This window comes from Rhineura floridana, chromosome 4 (assembly GCF_030035675.1).
Source record: "Rhineura floridana isolate rRhiFlo1 chromosome 4, rRhiFlo1.hap2, whole genome shotgun sequence".
Classification (NCBI taxonomy): Eukaryota; Metazoa; Chordata; class Lepidosauria; order Squamata; family Rhineuridae; genus Rhineura; species Rhineura floridana.
Genome location: NC_084483.1, coordinates 13,717,437 through 13,736,914, shown reverse-complemented (window position 1 = coordinate 13,736,914; position 19,478 = coordinate 13,717,437). Strand labels below are relative to the sequence as shown.

Genomic DNA, 19,478 nt, shown 5'->3' with positions numbered 1-19,478 from the left:
GTGCCGTATAGGGCTTTGTAGGTCAAGACCAGCACTTTGAACCGGGCCCAGAAACAGGTAGGCAGCCAGTGCAGGCGGGCCAGAATCGGTGTTATATGGTTGAACCGTCTGGTCCCCGTTAGCAGTCTGGCCACTGCATTCAGTTAGATACATTGCTCCACTTTTGCCTCAGGCCCTGTCCCCCTTTTTGCCACTGACCACATTCATATTTACTTCTGGCCATGCCCACCATTTGCATGTGCCCAGGGCCGGCTCCAGGAATGCAGGGGCGCTTGGGCATTAGCCTGCCCCGGGCCCCTCTGCTTCCCTTCCGCGATCCCGTGGATCGCAAAACGAGCTTCCGAACCGCCTGCCATCCCCCGCCATCCCCAGCGCTTCACCAAGATGGCGGCAGAGGCTTCAGTCGCTTACAGAAACCTCGGCTGCCATCTTTATTGATGGCAACTGTGTGTGAACAGCAAAGAAAGGTAGGTGAAGCACGGGGGATGGCGGGTGGCTTGGAAGGTCATCTTGCGATCCGCGGGATCATGGAAGGGGAGCGGAGGGCCCCTCAGGGGCTCCTAGAGCTGCGGGGCCCTTGGGCCAGTGCCCAACCTGACCATCTTTTGAAACTGGCCCTGCGTGTGCCCCCCCTAAAGGTTTCCCACGAAGGAATGTGGCCCTTAGGTTGAAAAACATTACAGCAACATAGGGTATTGCTCTTGAATTTCAAATTCTGATTATTCGCTATTCTTGTCTAGCACGGCAACCTTCAGATTCTTCCAGGTCCGTTATTGTTAACAACTGTATCAGAGCGCAGTATGCAAGACACCACCTTAGGAACTACATATTTGTTATCCCTGAGGCAGTTCCGAGGCCTATTTAAACCAAGACATTTCCCTTTTAAAGTGAAGAAGTAAAAAAAACCCCATTGCTTAGCTAATATTAAATATTAATTTCTTTAATAACATGTCAACAGAAAGCTTCCTGGGCAACCAAAAGAGATTTTGATTTCCCCCACTTCCCTTTTAAAAATAATTATTAATAAAAATGATGATGACAATTAATAATAGTAAAGAATAAAATCTATTACAGAAAATTAGTATCCAGAAACCATTAACATTCCATACAAATCATTCCCAAGCAGTCTCCTGTCTAGATACTGCCCATGCGCACAGGGGTGTAGATTCAGTGCTGGAACTACTTGAGTGATCTCATGTAGACATGAGCCTCATCTAGTTGGCTAGAAAGTCCGAATTGTATTAAGCAACTCATTCCAACTTCATGCTTAAAACATTAGGAGATGTAAGCTCAATGAGCTATCTGATTGTTTATTATTATCTCTTCTTGTCAGCCATCTTTTAAGGGCAGGTACATCGTCTGAGCATTCCTCCAAAAGGTCAATCAAGTTGTTGTTGTTGTTGTTGTTGTTATTATTATTGTCATTATTTATACCCCGCCCTTTTTCCAAAACTGGAACTCAGGGTGGCTTACAACTAAAAATGGATACATATAATTTGAACATATAAAAATCTACATTTAAAATAGAATTAAACTCATTACAGCATTAAAACAATTAAACATCATCTAAAAATGGCTAAAACCAAGTTACCATCTTCTTTGGTGCACCCCTGCAATGCTTGACCTGTGCAGCAGAGATAACGCACAGAACTAATGATGGCACGTAGTGCTTCTCGAGCCTCTTGCTGTTGCTTGCTCAAATTCTGCTGTACACCGCCCTGAGAGCTTTTCGCTATTGGGCGGTCTAAAAGTACAATAAATAAATAAATAAATAAAAAATGCTTTATAAGGAGCGTAACAATGTTCATACCTTTCTCTTTTGTTAGATGGTATCTCACAGAATCCATGTGGTAAATGCTCTTTTCATGAGACGGGAATTTTTCAACAGCATGTTTCCCATTTGAGAAACCTTTTAGAATAAAACTCACTTCTACATTTGAAGAATCCTTCTCTGTAAATGCTCTGCTGCAATCATGGCAAAGAACTACATCATGATCCGCATCATAATGAAGCCAGGTGAACTTCTCAAACCATTTCAGCTGACCTATTACCCTTACTTTTTGGAAATTTATAGGATGGCACAAATCTGGTGGACAAATATGGTGGTCCATCTTTCTTGAGGTTCAACCTCAAGGAGTTGATCATCTTCATTCAGCTTGCTGAATTGATATGTGTCTTTAGGCAATTCTTCTGAGGCAGAAGTTGTTTTCTTTGATGGTAGCAGCCAGGCATCAAGCAATGACCTTTTTTTGGACATTGTCCTGCAAGTAATCAGAAAAAGCAACCATTTATTATTTCTATTTGTGTGTGTATTGAAAAATCAGTGCATGCTGCAAAGAAGCCATGCTGTCATTGTGGCTCTACAACAAAAAATGAATTTCTGTAAATTTCTACAGAATTCCTGAACATACTGGGGAAATTTCTCCCCAATAGGAACTCTGTGTTGGGAATTGTGGCTTAAACAGCTGCTTCCGATGTACATTTACCTTGGAGTATATCTCATAATGACAGATGCTCTTGGAGGTCATTGATTCATAGGGTCGCCATAAGTCGTAGTTGACTTGGAGAAACATAACAACAACAAATCTCATAACTTGATGGACTTCTGTGTAAACACACATACAAATTGGGCTGCATAGCTTATTTTTGCATCCCTTATTTATTCATGCCACAACTATAACCTAAAATCTCTTTTGATGCTAAGCAGGATTTGTTTTCTATGCAGGTCAGCTAAACTACTTAGGGGTTCACACAATGTCTGAGTTGAGAACAAAACTTTTTAATGACATTTCTCAACCCTTGTCAATGTAACTGTAGTATAAGCTACAATCTCTATTTACGAAACTAATTGCATTAAGTTAGTGAACCTGCTTATGTTAGACTGTTTGAAAATTTGAGAATCCTGTATATTTGATACTTTATTACAATTTCAGCAGTAGTATATGAGCAGTATTTAGTTCAATCTGATATTTGTAAAACATTATACTCACTTAGGAACGATTCTGAGTCACTGTGTTGCAGGCCCTTGTTCTTAATCTTCAGTAGGGCTCCAACATACAGATTAAAAATGGCTGCTGCAAAGCTCTCCTCCCTGAGTTCTCCCAGCTCCAAGAAGCAGTCCCTCTGTTATCACAATTAAAGTACTTTTAAAGAGAAAATGTTCCTTTCTAAGGTGTGTGAGCCCCTTTTATGAACAAAATACACCCAAAATAATGGGACAGAAACCTGGGGGGAAGAAACGCAAATGCCCCAGCACAGATCTCTAGGCAACTGGGGGAAGGTGTAGTATTCTGAGTAGTTTAAGTGTGTTGCCACCTAGTGGCCAAAGGGCAGATATATCACTATAGCAAAGGGAGACTGAGCATGCTCCAGTTTGTTGGCTGGAACTGTTCCTAAGATGGCTGCCAAGCAAAGATCTTGATGAAAACAGAACAAAATAAACACAGTAATCTGTTAGCATTCCTGGTGTGGTCGCCATAGATTACAGAAGGGATTCTCATGCTCTGAACACCTCTTTGTAGTGGCGGTGCAGGAAACAATTCATTTTTTGCCAGAACTTAAGAACACCGCTGTACCACTATCAATTTTGCCTGGTCATTTCAGGGGGGGCTCAGCCCACCCAAGTGTAGTCTTGGGGGGGCTTGAGCCCCCCTGCTCCCCCCGTTCTGGGGTCCATGGGAGTGGGAAAAGATATTCAGGGAACCTCAGCGATGGTTTGCTGACTTTTAGGAATGAGAGAGAAAAAAACTTTGCAAGATACTGCTCATAGTGGCTTCATGCTGATGCTGCCTCCCTGAAGGAGAGATATCCCATAGTGAGCTCATGCTGACACTGCCTACCTGAAGGACAAACACTGGCCAGGTTGCCATCCACAGTTGCTGTCAACCCAAAAAAGAGAAGACACTGTTCCTTTCTGCCATAATTTGCCATCTGCTTTCATGTGAGATGTGTCTTCTGCATCCTAGAACAGGCAGGCTTTTCATAAGTTTCTTTCTTAAGAGTAGAGACACACTTACTGTTCTGTCTGTTCCAGTGTGTCTCCACCTCTCCTTTTTGAAAACAGGGACACAAACCCCACCCACTTTTCCTGTAAAACCTGGTGGGATCAGTTCCAGTGCACTTTTTTAAAATTTATTTATTTATTTATTTAATTACATTTCTAGACCGCCCTATAGCAGAAAGCTCTCAGGGCGGTGTACAACAAATAAAATCACAATTAAAATATGAGCAAGTGTGGAAAAAAATATATATATATAGTACAATTATAAAACATTAATAAAATTGCCATTGAGATTTAAATTAAGATCATATTAAGTTTAAAATGTTAAATTAAAATATTTAAAAATTTACAAAATTTAAAAAGCCTGGGCGAAAAGGTAAGTTTTTACCTGGCGCCGAAAAGATAACAGAGAAGGCGCCAGGCGTATCTCGTCTGGGAGGGCATTCCATAGTTCGGGGGCCACCACCGAGAAGGCCCTAGATCTAGTTGTTGATCTCCGGGCCTCTTTATGGGTTGGAACCCGGAGAAGGGCCTTCGACGTCGAGCGTAGTGAAAGGGTAGGTACATAGCGAGAGAGGCGCTCCATCAGGTATTGCGGTCCGATGCCGTTCAGCTTCAAACAGATTTCTCAATTGATCGGCAGATCAACCCATTGCCCCTCCAGGTGTGGTCAAAGGAAATGCTTTGCCGTAGGCAACTAGTGTGCTTGCAGCCTTACTCTCTCTCATCCTCTCAAATGCAAGTTTAACTTCTCAGGCAGGCAGGTCTCACTGTCTGCAATGCTTTTTAGGACTGGCCTCTGAAGCCTTCTGGCTGCCTGTGCAAAAACACCTCTGTGTTATATCCACTGTCCTGTAAGGCTCGCCTGCCCTTGTTTAGAAGGAACATTTCCTGTCTGTCAGTGGGAAAAATGAGAATGGTGATTGGCCTTGCAGAATTGTTTTGACGAATGACTGGGCAAGTTACAGTAGTGCACTCTGCTCCTCTTGAAATAGTCCTTCATTCTCCCTCAGATGATAAAACTGTGTCTGGGCTGTACCACTTCAGACTGCAAATGGGTGCTTACATAACTGAATGCCCAGACACACACACACACACACACACACACACACAGAGAGAGACAGAGAGACAGAGAGAGAGACAGAGAGAGGCCCTGTACATAGAACACTAGGCAGAAAGCTAAGCTGGAGTCCTCCTCCTGTGTGTGCTAGTTTGTTTATGTGGAAAGAATCATTTGTGTGGAGGACTGTTCAGTTATGTGAGTCCCCACCTGGTGTCTGAAGTGGAGAAGCAGGTTGACCATCTCAATGAGGAACAAGGCCACAGAATCAGGTAATGACTGAGCACGTGAGGAATGGCATTTGTAACTAGGGTTGCCAGGTCTCCGGTTTTCTGCCGGAGTCTCAGGGAAAAGGGGGCCATCTCCGGCCTCCGGCTATACTTTATTTAAACAGGTGGATCTCCGGCTTTTGATTGGCCCCCTCAGCCATGCATGCGTGATTGACACACGCATGCGTGAACGCTGTGGCTGGCCACCTTCCCACCCGCATCTGTGATGACATGGGCGCCTTGGTTGTGTCGGCGCTCCTGCAGGGCTCCCCCCAGCAGCAGCGCCGGGCGTCTGCCTCAGCCGTCATGGTGTGGGCGCCGATGGGCGGGAGCGGCCGTGATGGGACTGAGGAATCGGTTCCGGGGTAAGAAGGCCTCTCGGTTAGAGGCCGGCTCGGGTCGTTGGTAGGAAGGTCCTCGCTCGGTGGTTGTTGCGCAGAGGGCAGTCGTTGCCGGGGTAAACAGGGCCTTGCGCACACACAGAGAGAGAGAGAGAGGAGAGAGAGAGAGAGGAGAGACAGAGAGAGAGAGAGGAGAGAGAGAGGGGGGGCGTTGGGCAGATGTTGCATATTTAGAGTTTACACAGTTAGCTAAGAACTGCCCAAGGGATGCTCTTGTAGTCAATTCTTGTGGCTATTAAGAACTTTATGAGTTTCAAGAAACTATAAAAAGTAAAAAAAAAACCAAATCTCCAGCAAACATATTACAAAAACAGTTACAGTCTCTGCCAAGTATAAGGCAGGAACTCTGCAGAGCTGTTGAATATTACTCTGACATCCTCCACCAGCAAAGAAATAAGGATTAGAACATGATGCAGGCAGGAGCTGGAAACAAACAGGATGGATCCCTACTGTGGAAGAACCCAAAAAGTTTTGTCCTCCAAACCAGGGCTGAGTTGTGCAAAATGTCATATGAAATGGACTTGAAAAAGATTCAGGAGCTGGCACAAAACTGCTTAACAAGTCGTTTTTATATATAGTACTAGAGAGAGTAGTATCAAAAGTGCCGGATGCTATCATGCTAATCTAGTTTTAGGAATACAGAAAAATCAGGCTCCCCTTGTGCCTCATACATTTTCCTATAAGTCTCATACAATGAACCACACACACATCCCTTGTATAACCAACAGCTATATTTGTTTGTTTGTTTGTTTATTAAATTTATTAGTCGCCCATCTGGCTGGCAATCCAGCCACTCTGGGCGACATACAAAATTAAAACATATAGTTACATTAAAATATTAAAATCTCAACCAATAATAATAAAACCTAATCCACCTCAAAAGCCTGTTTGAAGTGTTCTGTACTGCAAGCACAAAATAGCATCTGTCATGAACCACCCTGTTCAGATCTTGTAAGTTCAGGTCTGTGGCTTCCTTTATGGAATCAATCCATCTCTTGTTTGGCCTTCATCTTCTTCTACTTCCTTCTGTTTTTCCCAGCTTTATTGTCTTTTCAAGTGACTCATGTCTTCTCATGATGTGTCCAAAGTATGATAACTTCAGTTTCATCATTTTAGCTTCTAATGACAGTTCGGGTTTAATTTGTTCTCACACCCAATTATTTGTCTTTTTTGCAGTCCATGGTATCTACGAAGCTCTCCTTTAACACCACATTTCAAATGAGTTGATTTTTCTCTTACTCGCTTTTTTTACTGTCCAACTTTCACATCCATATGTAGAGATCGGGAATACCATGGTATGAATGATCCTGACTTTAGTGTTCAGTGATACATCTTTGCATTTGAGGACCTTTTCTAGTTCTCTCATAGCCCAAAAAAGTAAGGGGTCTATGACCCCCCCACAACCCTGGATGACTACATCTCTGGTTAGAAGTAGAAAGAAAATAAAGTGTCTTTTTGTACAACATCCAATCAAGTTAAGGAATTCAGGGCTGGATGGCCACTAATTTGGATGGCTTAAAAAAAAAAGATGCATCTATGAAGGATTATGTGTATCAAGCACATGATAGCTAAATGGAATCTACATTCAGAGGCTGTATACCTCTGGTTGGCACATCCTGATTTGCTTATGGGCATTTGAAGTAATTTGTTTGGCTGCTGTTGAAGACAGAGTAGTTATGTTCAGATGTAATGCTAAACCATGGTGGCATATTGTGTGAATGAACAGCTATAGGTCACATACTCTCTTGTCCCATGCAATCAGAAGCAAGGGACACGTTTGGGAGCTATTTGGGAGCTATTTGTTGTTGTTATGTGCCGTCAAGTCGATTATGACTTATGGCGACCCTACGAATCAGTGACCTCCAAGAGCATCTGTCATGAACCATCCTGTTCAGATCTTGTAAGTTCAGGTCTGTGGCTTCCTTTATGGAATCAATCCATCTCTTGTTTGGCCTTCCTCTTTTTCTACTTCCTTCTGTTTTTCCCAGCATTATTATCTTTTCTAGTGAATCCTGTCTTCTCATTATGTGTCCAAAGTATGATAACCTCAGTTTCATCATTTTAGCTTCTAGTGATTGTTCTGGTTTAATTTGTTCTGACACCCAATTATTTGTCTGTTTTGCAGACCATGGTATCCGCAAAGCTCTCCTTCAACACCACATTTCAAATGAGTTGATTTTTCTCGGGGGGGGGAGGGCATAGAGGTGCTGGGGCTGAAGCGGCCCAGAGATCACCAAGGTTGCCTGGCCCAGAAGGCCCTGGCGTCGAGGCTGGGTGGGGCGGCTTCGGGGGGAAACGGAGGCAGGCGCTCTGCACAGTGCACATGCTTATTGCTTAGGAGGAGGCGCTCTCTTCCTTTATTTTTATTTTTTTCTTTTTCTGGTCCTCCCCTCCCTCCTGCTGCCTGTCGGTCCTATATAAGGCCTCGTAAAGTAGAAAGGCAATTGCTGCCTACACTCACCCTGCTTGTATGGCCATAAATATTAGGGGACACCCACTGCAGTAGCCAGCCAACACATAAAGTTGCAGTGCCTTATGGATAACTTTGTGGATGATCCCCAGTCAAGTCTTAGCAACAGCACAATGCTGACAGGCAGTTGCCAACTGCTTGCCTAGAATGCCCTCCCTTGTCCTTAACATGGCTGCAACCATATCTACTCAGAAGTAAGTCCTATTGAGTTCTATGGGGCTTAGTTCCTTAATAAGCATGTTTACAGTTGCTGCCTTCAGGGGCATCCATCTGTGCTCCCATCTAACATCTCTGCAACACTAAGCTCCTTTCTTCCAATAATGGCCTGGCCTGAGGGCACGTAAACCCTTCTTGCCAGAAGCAAGTAAGCGAGATTAAATGTTCCCTAAAGGCATTGAACTGTGACCTGGCAGACCACGGTTCGAATCCTCACACAGCCATGAAGGCTCCCTGGGTGACCTTGGGCCAGTCACTGCCTCTCAGACTCAGAGGAAGGCAATAGTAAACCACCTCTGTCTGAATACTGCTTACCATGAAGACCCTATCTGGGATCAACTTGAAGGCAGTCCATTTCCATTTTGCATCACCCTAAGCTTGTGAGAAAGAATGACCTTGTCACTTCAGATGGACCTAGGAACACCCGATTTTAGGTAAGATTTCTATTTTAATCTCTGATCAGAGAATTTTTTTTGAATGGTATGCTCCAAGCAACTGTGGTTGATACAATGTATCACATTTAATGACATCATTAGGGCCCGCCCCGTGATGTCACTAGGGCCCGTCCCCATTTTCTCAGGTTTTTGGATGGTTCCGACCTGGCAACCCTATTTGTAACCAGTGCACCTGCCGAACTGTGGTTGAGTCCTCAGAGAGTAAAACTCCTCTTTGAGGTTAATTCCTGACTTGAACATCTTCCCACCAGAGGGTATTGTAGCAGTTTGCCAACAGTTTTAAGAAGTCCTTGATGCTAAATGATGATGGAATAGAAATGGAAGTCAAGCTGGGGCATGATCTAGAAAGGTGGATGCAGCCAAATGCTTGTCTTGGTTTGTAAAATTCTATGCTTTGTTTACTGTGGGATGCAGAGAGTTGCATGGCAACTAAGTTGTGTGTGTACAAAGGCTAAGCAAATGTTTCTCAGTGTGTAATGAAGTGTAATTTCTATTGTTTACTGCACTTATGGTATTTGCTGCAATGTGGACTTTATTGCATGTCAGTTACAGAAAACATCAGAAAGTGTTTATTTTAGATAATATAAATTCAGATTGGATCGCTATGCCATGTGTTTATGTGCTTGGGACAGGATCTCATTCTAAAATTTAGCCAGAGGGACTTCTAGCACTCAGCCCATCCAGCTTCAGGAAGGTTGCCGTATGTTCTGGCTAAGCAGCAGATGGAGAAAGAATGACTTGTGCCCCATGAGAACAATTTGAAAATTATTGCTAGGGTTGAGTGCATAAGTTTGTTGCCCCATGTTTTTTTAAAGCCCAGAGTTGATTGCCTTTCTATGATTTTGCGCCCCTCCACATTAAGAATGGCTTCTATGACTGATAACCAAGGTGAAGGTTAATGGAGATTTTAAAAAAAGTGTTTACTAACTTCAGCCGGTTAAACGCTCTGATAATTAAGTGGGAATTACAAAGTTTTGCAACAGCTTATAGGTCATCATTGTTGGGAGGAATATCCTAGAAGTTTGGGACAGTGTTCCTCTGACTTCTAACCTGGAGGACTGGTACACTAATTTGGTTATGATGTGGTTGGAGTGAAAGAGCTCTGGGAAAGAGCTCCCATTTCCTTGTCCCAGAGAACTGACCCTAAGATCAGAGTTCTTTAAAGAAAAAAGAAAAAAGAAAAAAAAAGAAATTAAGCCCTCAGACCTCACAGCATTACTGTAGGAGTCTGGTTTTTAATGGGTTGTTCAAGCAGAAAATGCACTCAAATTTGGATCACAGTTGATCTCCCAATATCTTAAAGCTCAAACAAGTATGACAATTTAGATTAGTGTTTGTTTTATATTAATAGTCATCCAACAAATAATGGCAAATGACATATTTAACAAAGATACATGAAGAACTCTTTACGTAGGAAAAGAATCCAAATGACAGAGGGGAAAATGCTTGTTAAGTTATGACTGAAAAAGCCTTTCAGAGATAATGGGTGGGGCTAAGACTGGGAGAGTAAATAGATCCTGTTTGCATTTCAAGCCGAATTTATCAAACCCGCACTTTGCAAAGCAACTTGAGAACAGAAACATAGCCATCCTTCGAAATTTGTGTTTATCTGAATTTTGTGATGCAGTTCTCCAGCTAAACAATGTTTGCAAAAAGACATATTTTGAAGTGTGTATAAAAATGAATATAACATACAAAATGCATTATATTAGGAGATATTGCTTGCACAAATATGTGTACATCAGTCAAAACTGCATACAAAAATGTGTTTAGTAGGAGAAATTCTCACTAAAATGCTGGAGAATTTTCAGGAGGATTACTATTGCAAATTGTGCAGAAGTGTGGAGAACCAGATTTAAGATTTAAGAAACGGAGAGAACCAAAACTGACAGGTCCTTCCTTTCCTAGGTGGGGCAGGGGACCTTGGTAGGCACCGAAGGGGATGTATGTATGAGGATGCCATGGTTCCAACAGGCATCATGTTGGGACCCCGCAACTAGAAGTTTGATTCTGGAAAAAATGGTAGTAGAAAAAATGAAGATGGGTGGAATTGCAGATGAACAAAGATGACAACCTGTTTTGGAAATAATGAGTGCAGCCATCACTCAGCGGAAACAAGGCCATCACTCAGTAGTAAGTAAGTAATTTATTGTTACAGCCCATTGGCCAAGCATAGATAAAAACAGTACAAACATTAAAATCATATTAAAAAAATACATTGGTCAAGAATAACTTGTTAGTTCTTCAAATTCTAGATTGGGTTCAGTATCAGAATATACACTATTCTAAAATTTATTTAGAAGTATTATTATTATCAAAGTCTGGGTATATTTTGTGAGTTTTTCATAATATTAGATCTAAGAAGTATAGCTGCTGCAGAGAATTTTGCTATTGAGAGTGATATTTTTGGAGAGTGATCTTCCAGAAGGTAGTGATCCAAAGCTATCCATGGTTTATGTTCTGATTAAAGGTAAAATGAATTGTTGTTGAATAACGTTATAGAACGAACAGTAAAGCAAGACATGGATATTATTTTCAACCACTCCCTCTCCACATGGGCAGTGACGATCTATGTAAGGGACCTTCGCATAGTGCCCTTCTAGGAGAGCCGGGGGGCCATCACTCAGTAAAAACTCTAATCTTCAGTCATCTTCAGAGAAGAGTGGAGAGAAAGAGTTTGTTCCCCCTTGCTGTGCAGGCTTGGGAGGTGAGGACTCACTGAGCATCATGTAGTTATGGTAAGGAAAAAGAACACATGTTGCTCTTCAGAGACAACATTTTGCTCCTCCACATTGTCCAGAGATGTTCCAGTCTACCCTGCTGACCTGGCTTCTCCTTTTTCCTGCCATCATCGCAAGGAGGTTGGAGCCCTTTGGAAACCAGAAAGAGTGTTCCTTTCTTTCCCCTGAGTATTCTGATCTGCTTGCAGTGGCAGCATAAGAGAGGGAGAAGAGGTGCTGCAGGGGATTGGGTGCTCTCAGTAAATTTTGTCGGGCCACTGCCAACACCTTGATGGGTGTGACGTGCCCTTTGGGCCACAGGTTCACCACCCCTGGTCAAGACACAAGACAAAACTCTTGGGCTGGATGGAAATGGGTCTTGCCAACAAAGAGCAGCTTCTGGAGCTAGCCTATACGGGAGAGCTTTTCAATCACATGACAGAAAACTCCAGGATGAGCTCACCAGTTTTCTTTGCTTGAAAACACTTTCCAGTGTATTAGTGATATGTGGGACACAGGCCAGAAGGAGTCTTTAGTTGATGGGTTTTCTGTCTTCAGTACAAACATCCCAGTCCCATCCATCAGTCCCTTGGTGACCTTCACCTTACCCCTTAGCACTGAGCCGTTAAATTTTTTTGTCACTTGAAGCCAAACTAAACACAAGAACTCTGTTGCAAAGCATTATTTAATGTTACCTTTTCCACATCACCAGAAGGGATTTTTTTTTAAATGCTGCTTATGTGTGCAACTTGTCTGTCTAACTGGGAACTTCTGAACGTTAATAAACTGGGGCTTGAGTAATTCCCTTTTGATAAATGAAGCAGTGTGGCTTTTGGGGGGGGGTCCTGTTGGATATGCAAGAGACTCTGAGATGAAGCAAACCTGAGGAAATAGGCAGGAATGGCTCTGCTTGTTTTGGCGTCCTTGAATGGCTTTCAGCCTGAAATCAAATACTGGGAGCACAGGGAATGTTGGCTTCTGAAGTCATGATTGTACTCTGAACCTCATCCTAAGGTTCTCCCTTTTTAATAGAGCTCCTTTTCATGTGAAAACTTGGCTTCAGGCAACATGGAAGCCCATTTGTAAACACTTCATCTTTGGGTATCACACAGAAGTTGGCTTCCTAGAGTACTCTTAGAAAGCTACAGTTGAACTGTATTTGGGCACTTCCTCAGTGGGTGTAATCTGGTTACACTGTATGATGGTTATACATCCGTTGAGAATGTCTCCAGTTCAGAGCTGAGTGCTCTACATGTTCAATTTGTTGCCCCAACAGAAACGATGAAACAAAAACAAATACCTTTTTAATGGCTGCTTGCAATTGTCCACAATCACACACTCCCTCCCCTGCTACATGCACCATTTCTCCTCCTCACTGATGTTTCTGTGGCCACTTTTTCTGATTCATGCCTCCTCAAGTGATGCCAGCCAATCAGAGATCACATACGGGACATGATGACATCACAATACTATGTAGCCAGCCTGATTTAGCCATATGCTGCTGTCACTGGGAAGGGGGACTGTTCAACTACTTGGGGATTTGCAGCTCTGTGAGGAGAACAGGAGTCTCTCAGCACCCCTATCAAACTAAACTTCCCAGGATTCTTTGGGGTAAGGCATGACTGTTTAAAGTAGAATAATAGTGGAATAAATGTATAGTGTAAATGAGGCCTAAATGTTGGCCCTATAAAACTCAGCAGGGAGGATGACAGGGACAAAATTAGAATTAGTTGGCTCTGCCTGCCATTGGCTCTGGCTTCAGCAACTCTTTGGGCTCCCTGCCTTCCACCCTACCAGTCACAAAGGGTACCAGCCACCATTTAATCAGAGACAGAAAAGAACTCTGACCCACATGCTCACTCACCTGGCTACAGCTGTGATGGCAGCAGGAAGGGAGGTGCCCTGAGAAACATGGCTGATGCAGGACATTTTGCTGCCTGCAGTAAAGGACAAGATGGTGCCCCCTACTTCATATACAGATGCTGATTGAACTAGCAATTGAATCTACTTTTGCCACTGGCAATGGGACAGGGTCCTCCTGAGGGAAACAGGGCAGGTTAGGGGGCACAGGGCAGGTTATCCCCAATACCTTGCCATCCCCCTCCCCCAAGTATCTGTCTCCTGAAGTGGCTACCTCACTCTGCCTAACAGTAGGGCCGTTCCTGCTGGGAAAGCTATATTCCCCACATTGCTGCCTGTGATGCTGCCATAGCACTGGTTCAGGAGCCAGAGGGAGACCATAAAACCTCTGACTGCTGAAGTACTGAATCAGCAACAGCTGTTGATACCAGCACTGTAGCTAGATAGGGGTGTGTATGTGTGTCAATATTCAAATCTTCTTGTAAGTATGTAATGAGGAACATGAGAGGGTTTGAACTGGCCTTGGAATAGACTGTTTTGCTTTTTTAGTGTGGTAGAAAATAGCTCAGTAGGCTGTGTCTGGTTCAGAATTGATTGTGGTGTCCCTTCCCCATCACTAATTCATACTGAGATGAAACACAGGAAAGGTGTCCTCTGTAAAATTGGGGTCCTCTTTCAGGAATCTTGGCTGCATACACTAAGGAAGCTGAGAATGTTCGCCTCCTTTTAAAGTGGCAGTTGTCTGTTTGAACGTCTTCCGCAGTGCCATGCACAATCCCTCCCCTTCTCTTGTCAAAGCACTTGTTCGTCTTTGAAGTGATGGGGTATGAAGTCATCTGTGAAGTGTTCCTTGGCTTGACATCAAAGGTGAGCCAGTAGATGCCTTAAACTGTCCTCCTTGCTTTTGAACAGAGATGGTTGCCAATCTGTGATTCCTAGATAGTTTTGCCTAGGCTGCCGGGGGGGGGGAGAAACACTAAAGTATTTTGGATACCCAATGGAGGCTGGTCTATCAGGGCAACTGGGGCACTGCCCCACCAACATTTTGTCCTCACCCAGCCTGCACCTCTCTGCCTTCTTACTTACAAGAAGTTCAGGGTGTGGCAGCGCTGTTTGTCAGCTTCCTCTTCGTCAGCTTCCTCTTCCTTAGTCTCAGTGTTGCTCTTATAGAGCTCAGCAGGGAGGATAGGGACTAGAATTAGTTGAAAACCAGGATTAGTGATCATTGACACTGACTGGCAAACCTAGCATTACCTGGGCTCTGTGCATTCTTGATGGGCACCAGCCACCAATGTGGATATGTTTTGGGAGCCTGGAGTTGACTGATGTTGTAGCTGGTTTGGGAGGGGCTTTCCTTCCTGCCACAATGACAAGCGGGAACATTGGGCGTGCTCCTGAGAAGATAGAGAGAATGAGCTTTGCTCAGTCTGACATGTTTGTGAATGGTTTGGAATCTCACCTGCTACAGTTGTTTAATAGTCACATTTACAACATGCAGCTTGGCTCACTTAGTTTAAGTAGTCAGGAACTATTTCCTTTCTCCAGTGTACATGCATATCCATCTGTGATGCATTTGCCGAGCTGGCCCTACCATTAGGCAGAGTGAGGCGACTGCCTCAGGCAGTGAATGAGAGATTGTAGCATGCAGTCGTTGCAGTTGCTGTGGCTATTCCTGTCTATTGGAGGACAGAGCCGTGTATGCCATGCTGCCTGCCCTGCACTCCCAAAGCTAGCCTGCTGCCCTCAGGTGTGGTGAGGGTGCTCTCTTGTAGCCAGTATTGAACTAAGATTCAATTGCCAGTCCAGCCAGCTTCGCTCTCTCTGTCTGTCTGTCTCTCTGTGTGTGCCATCTTGTCCTACACTTCAGACAGCAAAATATGTTGGGATGACCCTGGGTATTTGGATCTGGTTTGATCAAGCAGCTGGTGTGGGCTCCTCTCTGGCAGTGGGTGACAGCAAAGCAGCAAATGGACTGGTTAGTCTTATTCTTTGTTGCAATTGGACTGAAGTAGTTTTACATGAGGTTTTATGGTCTCTGAGTACTTTATTTTAAAAAAGCTTTCAGGTTACAAAGCCTTTAAGGCGAGCTTCAAGGAAGTGTGATTCATGTGTTTTTCCAATGCAGTGTGGTTCCTTCTGACAGTGCCAGGTGGTTAAGAAAGCAGTATTAAGGGACATGAAGCAGTTGCTCTCCTGTACAATAAGGCCATGGATGGGTCTGGTTTTTGATTCAGGAAGGGGAAACCTTGAAGCTTTCTTATCCACAGTAAGAAACCGAGGTTTTGAATTGCCAACATCTCTACCTATTACGTCAAGGCACAACAGAGTTTAAAGCTTAGAAAAATCCAGGTCCCGTCCCTCCCTCCTTTAGTCCCAAGGTAAATGTAATGCAGACAGCAACTCTGCTTTGTGCATTAAAAACCTGGCTGGAGTTTTTGAAAAAGCTTGTGAGGGCACTTAGGGGATTTTGAAAGTGCCTTTTGGCTGTGAGGGAACTCCAGGGGCTGCCATTTTGCTGATGGGGCATGAGGGGAGGCTGCTTGGCCTCCATTCATAACTTCACAGCTACTGCAAATATCAACTGGTGACTCTTTTGTTATCTCTGGCAAAAGGCTGGAAGGCAAACAAGGAGAGGAGGGTTGATCACATTAGGCAAGGCTGTTTTGAACTCTGTGGGATTTCTTTACCAAATCTTTCTATGCCTGAACAGCAGCTGCTGAATGAAAACCTTGTCTTGAGACCCTGTGCAGGAAAACAAACTTTCCTCCACCCCGCCAAACTCTGATCACCTTGGACTTGGTTTGAACTTTGAACACTTGGAGGGCTCCAAAAGGGAAGCCCCACTTCAGTCAGGTGCACTGTACATGGTTGTAATGTTTTATTATGTGATGACGAGCATAAGATTACATGCTCCCCATTTCCCCAAGCAGTGAGAAGTTCCAGGAGCAATGTCCTTTGAAAGACAGAGAACTAGAGACTTAACAACATCTTTTGTAATATTTGCTTTATTTACAAATACCCAAGCACAGCCTTTAGCAGAAACAAAGGTGTACTCCATACATCAGTAGGGATAGAAAGATATGTCAATTTCATTTTTCCAATCTAAAATTCAGTTCTCCATATTTCTGCAACAGTTTGCTATTTACTTTTTTAAAAAAATGCTCCAGCATTTTAGTGCAAATTTCTCCTAATAAACACATCTTTGCAAGCAATTTCTTGACATATAATGCATTTTTGTATGCTGCTTTCACTCATATATTCATTGTTATGCATACTTTCACCTAACACACATTTTTGTAAACATGGTTTGGTTGGTGAACTGCATTGCAACATTCAAATAAGTGTGGGTTTTGAAATATGGTTGTATTTTGGTCCTGTCGGGAGGATGAGCTGGGCTCCTGGGGGGTTGTCAGAAGAGGATTCAAATGGCTGGCAGAGGGAGGAGGGAGGAACTTACCCTCTGTGGAGCGAAACAGAGGACATGCCAGAGATAGGGTCGCCTAGCAACGGGGAGCCTGAGAGCCTTGAAGTTTTAGAATCCCCCCCAGACATTCCCAGGCCCTCCCTTCTCCGCAGCTCAGAGCAAGAGGGAGGGCTGATCACAGCAGAAAGGCGGAGAGATGGTTTACCCTCAGCTCCTCCTTTATCACCCATAGGGGAATCGGACACTTCAGAAGAGGAGGAGGTGATGCCTCCCCCCTCACCACGCACACGCAGACGGTTGAAAAGACAGGAGAGAAGGGGGGGAAGGCGGGCAGTACCTGAGGGGGAGTTAAGGAGGAGCAAAAGGTTGCGCGCCCATTTAGCCCCTTCTTAAAGAACAGGCGGGAAGCAGCCCCTTGCTCTGTCAACTTTCTCCCAATGTCGCAGGACCTGTATCCCTGTATTGCTTCATGAGAAAGCGCAGTCTTTGTTGGACATTACTCTAATAAAACACGAATTAACTACAACCTCTGGTCTGGTTCCTGAGTCGCATCCTGGGCCTGACAGGTCCTCACATTGTTTTGAAAGGTGCAGATTTGATAGATTCATCTTGAAATGTGAACTTAATTTAATTTCTTGTCTATCCCTAGGTGAGAGAAAGAGAGAGAATGAAGCCCAAGGGTCTTCACCTTCACCCACCTCCCAGTGCACATGTTCTGTCTCCCTCTCTAAAAAAACCCCTGCTGATTCAATCTCCTCCTTGCAAAGAAAATTGTTCAGGAAATATCCCTGCCATTAATTAAAGTCAATATTGTTTCATCAAAGGGGCTGAGATCCATGAGGTGTTACTTTAGGATTGCTTCCAGATGATCTGTTAATTGAGCATTCATCCTAATTTGTTTGTAGGGAAGTGACACAATGTTGCATCACTTTCCAGTGCATTTCCCCATCACTTTCCTTGTTGCATCACTCTTGGAGAAAGGGGTTTGTTGCTCAAAACCTCCAAATCAACTGTAATTATGCAACTTGAATTTGCCAGTATGTGATTGAATCCCAGTAGAAAAGAGCGACGGTCTGGAAGCACCCTAGGTAAAGCTACCATAATAGAACTATTTGCATTAATTAGACAACAAACTCACAACAAAAATAAAAATGCAGTCAAGATATGCATATTCCCCAGGGACTGTTGGAGATTATGTACAATGACTGGAGAATGTACAAAATTCAGTCTATATATGTGCATTCCTCAAGGCCTGGTGGAGTTTATGTATATTGACTGGGAAATGTGCATAATTCCATGGACAGATTATGTGCACATTCTCCATGAGCTGTGCTGAATATGCACAATGACCAGTTGTTATGCACATTAAGTGCTCAGCTTACACATATATATCCAACATATATAATCCAGACCAGAGTGGCAACAATTTGACATGCATATGAAATACTAATAATTCAGTTGTCATATACATCACAGTGTTTTCCAAAGGCATGCAGTTGCACTTTATCAGCGTCAGTATTATATTTGCCCCGTTCTTCCAAAAACCCTTCAATCAGTCCTGGTGTGTTTTTATTAACCTCCACCATTAAATGATTTGAACAATTTAGATGGCAACTTCTGAAAATGGCAGACAATAGAAGTGAATGTAGTGAAAACCATGACAAGATAATCTAGTTGACTGAAATGTCATATTGACAGACTTCAGTAGGCCTTAGCCCTAGAACTTATACAACAATTTCGCTCTGGAAGGTGCTCTAGAACAGACCATGAATGAAATTCAGCACCCAGGGGTAATGTTTGCCTTACTACTGAGCTCCTGTAACCATCAGGGCTGTAGTCTTAGACCCATTACATTTTGGGAGCAGAGTTCCAGCAGGGTTCCTATGTCTATAGCATCCTGTGAGGCAACCACCATGAAGGGGGAGTATGTTAGCCACTTAGGAGTGTCTTCTAACATGCTTCCTTGTCCTTTCCTGCTGACTGGAGCCAATCAGAGTAAAAGGAAATTAGTCAGCCATTGAGAAGACTCATTTCAGTAGCCAACATTTTTCCCTAGGGACGTCTGTTGCTGTGGGAGAAGAATTAACAAGGATCTAATCCTCAACCTAGCAGCCAAAAAAAAAGGAGTGGGCGTGGTTGTAACTATCATGAAGGGATCCTGCACTTCTGAATTTGCCACTACACTGCTGGTTCTCATTCATAAAAGGCTAGAAGGAAGAGCTGTTGGTATTGCAATGTCATCCAAGTAGGCTGATCCTTCTGATTTCAAAAGCTAACCATTCCATTGCAGTGTTCAGTACATAATAGAACTCCCATTCATCTCTGCCCCCTTGTTGATGTGCGGCTGGCATATCTCTAAGCAAGTAAAAATGTACACAGGTGTTGCCAGAAGTTATGTCTCCTGATGATGATTTTATAAACCGCTTAATATTTTAAAAATTTCTAAGCAGCATACAACATAAAAAACAATAAACAATATCATTAAAATGAAAATATGACATAAATCAGTAAAACAGTATTATAAAAGCATATAAAAACAAATAAAAACAGACATTCAAAGAATTCAAACAAATAAAAACAGTGTTCAGTCTTATGGGTTTTAG

General features: G+C 43.3%; 1 protein-coding gene across 5 annotated transcripts in view; it reads left to right on the top strand.

Annotated features, from left to right (window-relative positions):
* Positions 1–19,478, top strand: part of HAO1 (hydroxyacid oxidase 1) — a 97,029-nt gene that overhangs the window by 44,465 nt on the left and 33,086 nt on the right. Inside the window, exon 7 of one of the 5 annotated variants that reach the window (XM_061622526.1) lies at positions 10,780–10,984. The exons of the other annotated variants lie outside the window; for them this stretch is intronic. Coding sequence (XP_061478510.1) covers positions 10,780–10,941 — 162 coding nt within the window. The 3' untranslated portion in view covers positions 10,942–10,984. Of the gene's footprint in view, positions 1–10,779; positions 10,985–19,478 lie in introns of those variants that run through there. 5 annotated transcript variants of the gene reach the window in all.